Source organism: Zingiber officinale, chromosome 4B (genome assembly GCF_018446385.1).
Source record: "Zingiber officinale cultivar Zhangliang chromosome 4B, Zo_v1.1, whole genome shotgun sequence".
Lineage (NCBI taxonomy): Eukaryota > Viridiplantae > Streptophyta > Magnoliopsida > Zingiberales > Zingiberaceae > Zingiber > Zingiber officinale.
In genome coordinates, this window is record NC_055993.1 from 112,828,628 (window position 1) to 112,838,966 (window position 10,339).

The window sequence follows — 10,339 nt, forward strand, 5'->3', positions numbered from 1 at the left end:
GGACCCAGCCTGGGGTAGGCCTAATGTAAGGTGATCAAGTACTTTGATACAAATTACTTGACAACCGGTATCTGATTGCAAATTTCAATAACGTCCCAAATGAGCTGTTGAGCTCTCTAGGATTTATGCTATTTGTATATTTCGTGTTTGATCAACTTTTGATCAAAACTACTCAATAGCCAATATACTATTAGAATTACAAATCAATATCAAATTTACAATCTAAGTCTTTTAGAAGCTTATTTATACTTACATATTACCAAATTTAAGAAGTGAAGACCCATTAAATATTTTGATCCAAATTACTCGTACAACAAAGACCACATTTAGATACTATAGGTCTCTAGGACTAGTTTTGTACTCTCATGGACAAATCACCTATAATTTATTTATTATTAATAATTCAAATGTATGGATTTTGCCTAATTAATTTTGGAGTTAATCAATCTTCCTTTAGTCTGTTTAACGGATAAATTTGAACACAACTTATGCAAACATAAAAGTTAACCTTCAAAATATTATCTCACTTTGAAATTTAAATTTGATTCTTTTATATCTTATTAAGTATTTTATTACTACATCACATTAGCAAGGCAAGTCTAAATGATATCAAGCAGTCGACTTAAATGATAATAAGGCATGCCAGAAAATCATTTTGAAAGATGAATCCATTGCTTGGCCATGTGCCTGTCTAATTAAACACGACATTGTTTCTGATTGTTTCGACAGATAAATATGGATCCTTGAGCTTCTTAAAATAAAGATCAGTGTCACATAATGTCATAACGACGAAAAAGAAGAAAAGTCTGTCAACGGTAACTAGTAAATACATTAAAAAAAAGGTGTATTTTTCAATGAGCAACAGTGTGGATTGGCCTCCACTGGCTGATCCATGAATCAGTATATGCTGAAGAATTAATGCAACAATTTGCATCTAAATCACTATCTCAGAATCAGGAAGAATGGACTCTGTTACTCAATGCCAAAGCTTCATGCAGAAACCATTTGGCATTGGCGGCGGTCTCTTGCTGTAGATTGCCTCCGAAAAGGTGTCCACCAATTGACCTGCAAGGCTTGGAAGATCTTCAATCAGAGTATCAACGTATACACTAACAACTCTTCTCTCCTGGGGGGTTGCCCGCAAGCTGAGCCACGTCAAGAATTTTACACGGAAGTTTGTTTCGATATGCCCTTCACATTCCAGCCATCTAATCACCTTCACGCAGTACTCATAGGTCCCTTCCAGTGAACAGCTATCTTTAAGATTTACAGCATCAAATTTTCTTTTCTTTGATGAACTCCCTGGCTCTTTGTCCGGCTTCGTCGAGCCATTCTCAAATATGTCCACCTTAGATTTCCCTTTACTGCACCTCCCAGAGCCATCTGGTCCAGTTTCCACTCTGCAGAGTGTAGAAGGGAGAGTGGAGTCCAATTTTCCAAATGGTACGATCATGATGGCATTGGCAACCGGATTGTTGGATTCATTCTCTGATTTTGGGACGTCAGATGCCTGGTTATTCTCCATGGAGTTAGTGGAGCCTGTGCGTATAGTCGAGTTTGGTTCCTCATCTATGGCAGACTCCGAGTGCCCAGGTGCTGTCTCTGGTTCAATGGCTTCTGCTGCAGAAATAATGCCTTTGCATTCAGTCATCTGTTGGTTATCATTTCCATCATGGTCCGATGATCTTTCTGTCTCAACAATCTCAGGCTTCTCAAAATCTTCATAATCCATTTCTGGCAACTTATTCAAGTCGGCACATGTTGTACCATTAGTATTAGATTCATCTCCCTCAGATGGATTTGACAAGCCACTACTTGTTGCTTTTGGGCTCCGGCAATTTGGTTTTGAAATAGCTGTCTCCAGCGCTAAGACGACAGAGTTGTCCAGCGAATGTCCTTCAGTTTTTACTCCAGCTTCCCATGTGCCCAAGTCATTCGTAATGCTAAAAGCTACTACCTTAAACATATATTCTGTATTTGGAGCTAGTTCTGTTATCAACAATCTCCTCTTTGGATTACACAGAGAAAACGATGGTTCCTCGGGGTATTCTAGGGTGTCAGCTAGTCTTAGCCACAAATTAAAACCAACTAGTTCTTGAGTTAGAGGTGAGTCATTTTCTATATCAAAAACCACAGTAAGGGATATGGGTGATATTTGTTCAAATCGTATGATGCTAGGGGATACCGAAACCATTTCTGCACACAACAAGCATTCAAGGAAACAATTAGTGGGAGAACCAAATAGCAGGCATAATGCTCAAAAAACTTGAAGCTTACCATGAACTTGAGAATGAGCTGATTGGGTATCAAAGTGCATGGAATCAAGTAAGTTTACTGCACTGGCACATAGTTTTTGAACTTCAGCACCTACTGAAAGTCGGTTGACAATTCCACGTGCCATATTTGCTAAATCATCAATTGGTCCAATCTCAGACTCCAATTTCTTCCGTGCTTGGTCAACTATCTCATGCAAATTCAGATATTTTTCTGTTGAGCTGAGAAGTTTATGACTAAGAGAAATCCTGTAACACAGTATGTCAACACGACGTGCGTATTTTGCAATCACTAGCTGCTTCTTCAAGCATCTGCACAATTGCAAAAAGTAAAATTATACAGCTAGTATAAACACACTATTGTGATATGTTTCAGTGTGAACCCAAGACATTTTCATATCTGAAGTTGTTCCCCTCTGTCCATAATAGTGTCTAAACTGTGACTGCAGAACAATAGTGTGAGTCAAACCAATGGATATAAAGAGAGGTTCCACTAGAAAAATTAGATGCTAAATGTTTAAGTTGTCCACACTAATTTACAAGAGTAGGGCATCATGGTTTAAAATTCCAAGCCATACTGGAGTTTCGATCACGGATCAAAATGATATGGTTTGGTACTGTATCATGTCGCACCGATACAGTTTTGGTACTTATTTTAATTTTTAAATATAAATGTATATTAGTTTTATTAAATATGCTCACTATTGATGTCATATTTTGAAGTGTTAAGTTCATATTTCAATATTTTCTCATAAGATAATGCCTATTAAATTTTTATAAAATTTATTTTTAAAAATAATTAAATTTCAAAATTCAAAACTAAATATAAAATTATAAAATAATTTGAAAATATCAAAGATAATTATAAAATTAATTGAAGGTCTTAAATTATTTTTTAATGTATTTATAAACTTCTAATTTTTTAAAATTTATTTGAAATGTTTAAGAATTATATTTTGAAAAATATTTAGATTATTTTAAATTTACATTCAATTTTCAATATATATTAAAAAATTAATTATTTTATAAAATATTTTATTAATTTTTAAAAATATTTTAAAAATTTAAATGATTTTTAATATTTGAGAACTATTAGTAATAATAATTATAACTATTATATATAATTAACATTTATTTATAATTAAAAAATACATATTTTTAAGAAAACCTTGACCCCAAAAAAAAATTGTGACAACCACGACCCTGGAAGGCCCTCCAGGGCCGTGACAACCTCTGCGCCTCCGAGGAGGGCTGCGGAGAGGTTGCAACAGCCTTAACAACCTCACGATGTTAGTGTCGGTCTCATACCGAAACGGTAAATACTATTCGTTTCGGTCGGCACGGCGGGCATACAAGAATTCAGAATGGTACACAAACATTTAACCAATATATTTCATGAATTTCAAGATCAAGCATCCTTAGGCCCCCAATTGCACCAAGTAGTCATGCAATTTGTTTGTATTATAGGAAAAAGCATACCCGTTTTAAGTGTTTCAAGAGAAATTATTGTTACTTGTTAGAGATCAAAACTTCTCTTATTGGTCAACAATCAAGCAAAGTTGATAACCCTCCTACGTGCTTTGAGGAATAAGAAACACACAAAACAGATTTTTACACTAGATCGAACAAATAGAGAGAAAATTAATTCGAACAAGTTATGCAATCCAGCAGGATTTCTCCCCACTACACTAAAAGATTTCTATATTCGCCCAATGAAATATATACATGAGATGGTTTGTTTTACGGATCAACAAAATCAAATCCAAAGTTGAAGATGAGACATTTTTGGGGTTGAGCATAATCTCAGGTACTCTCTAGTGAGAATGATCTTGAATACGCCCAATGAAATATATACATGAGATGGTTTGTTTTACAAATCAAGATCAACATAATCAAATCCAAAGTTGAATATGACAGACATTTTTGGGGTTGAGAGCATAATCTCAGGTATTCTCTAGAGAATAAGAGAATGGTGATATTGAATACTTTCATAGAAGAGAAGAATGATGCTCTTAGAAGAGAACAAAAGAGAGGACAAAAATACTATTGAGATAAAACATGTTTTTTTATCATTTTGTAAGCATTACATAAAAATAGCCAATTCCTAAAAACTTGATTTACCTCCAATGAACATGGTATACAAAACTCTTTATTTGAATCATTACAAATAAAGATTAATTCAACCCTAACATCTTAGTCCATGGTAAATTGAGTCCCTCTATGATTCTTTCAATGATAAACCCAAAATATACAAAACAATATTTACTCACTTTACTGATATGGAACTCAAGTAGATCATTGACTTTGCTTAGAAGCACAAGTTCATTTTATGAAGTTAGCTACACCAAAGAGCCCAAGTCTGAGGGAGAGTTGGAGGGTCCGAAAATTTAAGAAACTAGATAGGAAGTTCAGAAAATTCACTGACCCTGGCACATAGAACCTGGTGGAATGCTTCAGACTCAGGGTGTTGTCCACATATCCCAACTTGGTTGTTGTTGTATAATCTAGGAAATGGCACTGCAACCACACATCTTTCTACGGTACCCTTTTTTTATAATCCAGGTGTCCCTTTGCCCAACTAATTTTGGAGGTAGATGGCCTTCGCCTTTGGTTCACCTACCATATCAATTCGGAGCACAGCTTAGGCACACATAGATGCCAACCTTCAGAATATTTACAGTATACTACCCTTGCAAATCTTGAAAGGTTCATTTAGCTAGAACACTTGTATCTAACAGCTCATTGACTAGGTAGCCTAGTTAAAAGTCTCTGATCCAACAGCTATAATCTTATTGGTTCTTCCATGACAGATCAGATTGTTTTTACTCTTAGATATACTATCAAAAAGTATTTGGAGTCCATTTCTCTTCATTTATGCTCTACCAAGTAACAAAATAAAAACTGTTTTCCATTTGAATTCAATAGAAGTCCATTCTACGTTGAATCCCCTTTGTCCCTTACTGTGTATTTTCTTGAATAAGCAACTTAAGTTTATAACAGCAACCACTTAAAATTTGCTTATTCATCTTAGCAAGAAGATGATAATAGCATGCTTACCAGGTCATGGCTGATCTCACTGAGTTTTCACTAGTTGGTTAATATCATAGTTTTCCGAAAGTTGAGTACATTAAGATAAATTGTATCAATGATAATCTATTTCATTCGAGGTGATAGGGTAAATTTGATTCATTTAAGATTATTATAGGTCAATGCCAATTTGAAAGTCATCTCAAAGCATAAGAGGACTTCTCCCACCAATCATTTTGCAGATTCAGATATGAGCCACTCTACGAATTTCTGTCTAGAATGTGCATGTTTCAAATCAAACTTGAGAAGACCGCATACATTCACCATAAAACTTTTCCATCAACCCCAACAGCTTGCACTCTTCAATTCCTATGGCACTCTGAGCTCATCTTGTGCCTATTTACATATTCCTTTCATCCTCATAAATATGGTTTTTCAAGACAATACCTTTATCAGCATATATAAAATTAACCTAGCAAATCAAGATTGTTAGATTTTGTCCCCACGGGTTGGCGTAGATGGTTTATGAAGGGGTGTTGCCACAGATAAGTCTGGGGTTGATTCCTAGCTGGTTTGTGAGACGCAAACGTCAGATCTCAAGTTACCATCTGAATGCCTACATCACAGTCATAATAAATCTTCCATCTACTCCTTGCTCCTGTCATTAGAATCTAGTACCTACTCCAAATAAACTCATCCGACAAAATAAATTCATATATAAATTTTACTTTTACAAATCAATATCTTTTATCATTTTCTTACAGTTGTTGCCAAATGCCAACAATATTGGTCACTTATCTTAAATAACCATTTTAAATTGTTGGAGGTCTGCTCTTTATCTGGATAGATTACAACTAGGTGCCTATAGTCTGGAATCCAAAACCTAATGGCTCCCTTTGAATTAGATAAACTAGAAATTTCTTTCCTCGTTACAATTTGACCTCTGTCCCTTTGAATTAGATAAACAAACAAACAAACAACCAAACAGACAAAAAAAACTCTTTCCTCATGACATTTTGACCTCTCTTAATATCATTTGGAGTTAGAAAAACAAAAATCTCTTTCCTAATTATAATTTGACCTCCTGCGATATCCCTTTGAATTAGATACACAAAAAAACCTCTTTCCTCATAACATTTTGACCTCTTTTAATATCAATTGGAATTAGATATACAAAAATCTTTTTCTTCACATTTCGACCTCCCTGAATATCCTTTTGAACTAGGTAAAACCAGAACCTTTTTCTTCATTACATTTTCAATCCTCTGATACATGTAACAAATATTCAGAAAGATTAGAATGCCAAAGGGAGTGGCAGAAGAGTCAAATCTAAGTGTGAGAGATTTAAAAGATAGAGGGAGACCAAAAAAATGTATTAATCAATGTAGTAAAAACTGATATAATTTGAATATTATTAGTGATATAGCCTTTTATAGAGCTTAGTGGAGGATAAGATTGATGTAGCCAACCTCAAAATAGTTGAGGCATATATATATTGATGATGCAGTTTATCATGCTAACCTAACTTAACTATATCTAATAGTTCCAACCAGCATCCTAACATATCACTAAACTGCATCTATTAGTTCCACATTGTTTATGTTATTCTCAAAAACTAGTCTATCCTTTGATGGAGAGTCACCATAAGCAAGCCATGATATATTTATCAAAATCCTCTAGATAAATACTCAATAGATGTTTCATAAATCATAACCCAATAGGCCCAGTAGATAAATGTCAGCCAGCCTCTTTAGAAGAAAGGATTGACAAAGGTATATACTTTTAACTTATTCGACAACCACAGATAGGGAAATAAATAGGTATATACTTTTAACTTATTCGACCACCTCAGATAGAGAAACGAGCAACTGGATTGCATCAAAGGGTATCATATTGGTTACCATTTTTTTAGAACTTGATAAGGAGGATAAAAATATGCATGTAGAATATGGAAGTTAACATGTGTATCCATGTTGAAGGGTTATCAGTAGGTGAGATTCATCATTTATCATATGCACATAGAGGAAACTGTGTGATCTAGAATTTAAAACCTTCAACACAACAAAAGAGAACACACTGAATATGGATTTACACACAAGATACTTGGATGGATTTACCATCTGCAAGTTCATGAATGTATAACTATAAAAATAAAAATAAAAAATTACAAGTTTGGAGGATCATTAACTATACAAGTTGGAAGATAATTAAAGGATACTGTTTCTTGAGTACTAATTTCTCTTTTTTTTTCTTTGTTTTGTGCAAATGAGTACTAGTTATTTGTCAAAACATTTGGTTTAATACTAAAAGAAAAGACAGTGCAACAAATACATCAGATGAATCAACCTCCGAGTGAATAGAAATTTCATGTCAAACAAACTTATAAGAAAATTATATAATCATGAGCTCTAACACTAAAATAAAAGGGCAGCCGGTGCACGAATCTCCCTCCATGAGGGTCCCAGGAAAGGATCTATTGTACACAATCTTACCCTGCTTTTCGCAAGAGAATGTTTACAGGATTTGAAGTCGTGACCTTTAGGTCACACCCTAACACTAAAATACCAGCTAATAATACGGTCACATTTTGTTTAAGCACTGATATAACTCAGAATGTTTACACAGAAATTAAATAGGTATTGGTAAAGATGAACAATTAAAGAAACTATTAAACAGTGTGATTAAGAATTACCCAAGCAAGTCATTAGATTTTCCGCAGTGAACACAGTAATAACTCCCATCCAACTTTTTGCACTTCTCACTATTCATCATACCAGCTCTTTCATGCTTAAGGGCACACTCAAGATGACAAGACATGCCACAAAATTCACCCTGAGCAGGAGTCTCAGAGCCACAAAACAGCCAAATACTAGGGTCCTTGTTGTCATCATACTTGTGACATATACAACATGAGCAACGCTTGCAGAATGAATCTTCCATTTTAAGAGTAGCTCTGCAGGCAGAATTCTGACAACATCTTAGATTGTCTAGAGCTTCTTCTACATCATGTATCTGGGGGTAATTTGTGACAATTGGTAACCGTGATGGATTTTCGCTCTTCCTTTGTCTCTTAGCTGTGGTTTGAGGATTTGGTGTAGATGGCACCTGCAATGAATCCCTTCTGTTTGCATTTTCTCCAGATTTCGTTTCAGAAACTACTCGAAGAAGGTAGTCTATCATCTTCTGTTTAGTTAAGCTAGTATACTTTCTCTCCTTTCCTAACTCAGCACACAGGATTTCTGAAATGTCATGACGGGTCCATGTCTGTAGCTTCTCAGGAGCACTCTCTGGCCATTTTGATAATTCACGAACAAGCTCTCTCTTCTCCTCAATGCTCAATTTGCTGCATTTGGATGGGTCAAGCACAAAACCTGCAGGGTGGAGACGCTAAACAAGGTTAGGCATAGTTTGGTTAGATAAATCAGAAATGATGTCTGTAATATGATCACCTAAAGAGAAGAAATTTAAGATGATAAAGAAACTATAAATCAGAAAAGAAAAAAAATAATCATGAACAAAACCACATTATACATTTCTGCTAGTAAATGCTTTTATCTCACGATAATTGAAATTTCCGTATGGCAAACCATTATTTGGCTTGGGGCAAGGGTGGAGGACACAACGCTCCGCTAATCACCAGAGTACATAGAAATCAAGAAAATACAATTACTACAAGGGTTTTTTGATGATGAAAGAAAGATGAAAACAACCCAAGAATGGGACTTCTGCTTTCATATTTTTATATTTTTGAAATATTGATATTTTGAAGATGATTTGCAGCTACCCAAACTGAGATACCTGGAGAAGCCCCACAAAATGCAACGAAGCAACGATATCCACGCACTGAGAAAACCGCCTAAAATCCCATCAAAGTCCGATATTTTTTATGCTGAACTCGAAGAAAACCACTAAGCCCTTCGACTTTCCCGACTTTATTAAACCAATAACTAGTAAAACCACACTAAAAAGAGGAAGCCACTGAAACCAGTAATTGTGCAGAAAGAAACCACGAATGCGATCCGTTCTAAATCCACAGCAACGAACAGATCATGTGCTCCCGACATGTCAATTGCCAAGATAAAAGACAGGAAAAGAATGGGAAAGAAAAAAAAAAAATGGAAGAAAAAGGCGATAAATCTACCAGAAAAAGGCGGATCCATGGCGAACGGCTTCGGCTCCTCTTCCTTTCACATTGCCTCCTCAAAACTCACTATTTGCGGCCACCTTCGAGGCCTCAGGTCCATCCAAAACGAAGGACAGCAGTAATTTCATCAAAAACTCTGAATTTTTGAATGCTTTACGGTTACACTACATCCCAACTGAGAGAGAGAGACAGAAAAAGACAGAGGAGCGATCCGGAAACCGAGAAAGGAATCAGCGGCCGGACAGGAGTTTCCAAAATCTGCCTCTTCCTCCTCGCGTTCAGATTCCTACTTCGCCAGGAGGCGGATGGATGGATCGATCGACGGCGATCAACGAGGTCGCGCGCAAGGATTTGGGTCCGCGGCCAACCAAATGAATCCAAAAATTATTAAGAGAATTAGTCTCTTCCTCTTCTCCCCGTCGTTGCGCGTCCATTGATTAAAGGCCTCTATTAAATCAGGAAACACCATAATTTCCTTCTTTTTGCACTTTCACACCCTACCTACCCGGCGATCAAGTGATGCAATTCCTTCAATCAGAAAACAAGTACAATAATAGGTGGACCTTATTGGAAAGTTGAAATTTCACCGAGTTCAGGATTTTCCTATTTTAAAAATGTATATAATTTAATTATTTTTGAACGAGCAAACAGGCAGCGAAATATTTATGGTAAAAAAATTAACAGTAGCCTTTATTAGCATTTGATGAAAGGACAGTTTTTAATAAAATAAAATCACCTTTAAACAATATTTTAATATATATATATTTTTTATTGTAGTGGTTAAATCTACCGAAAAACTATTATACCCTGTATTATATAAAATACTCTTGGACTGGACTCTCTGGGTACTGGATCCAGCGTTTAGAATAATTTTTATTTATTTAAAAGTAATTTT

General features: G+C 35.4%; 1 protein-coding gene across 1 annotated transcript; it reads right to left on the minus strand.

Annotated features, from left to right (window-relative positions):
• Positions 1-653: 653 nt before the first annotated feature.
• On the minus strand, positions 654-9,876 carry LOC121976081 (protein VERNALIZATION INSENSITIVE 3-like). The gene is made up of 4 exons (XM_042528080.1): positions 9,442-9,876; positions 7,993-8,671; positions 2,278-2,585; positions 654-2,196 (listed from the first exon to the last, which is right to left on the minus strand). The coding sequence occupies exons 1-4, from the start codon at positions 9,458-9,460 to the stop codon at positions 977-979; spliced, it is 2,226 nt and encodes a 741-aa protein (XP_042384014.1). The 5' UTR covers positions 9,461-9,876; the 3' UTR covers positions 654-976.
• Between the last annotated feature and the right edge of the window lie 463 nt (positions 9,877-10,339).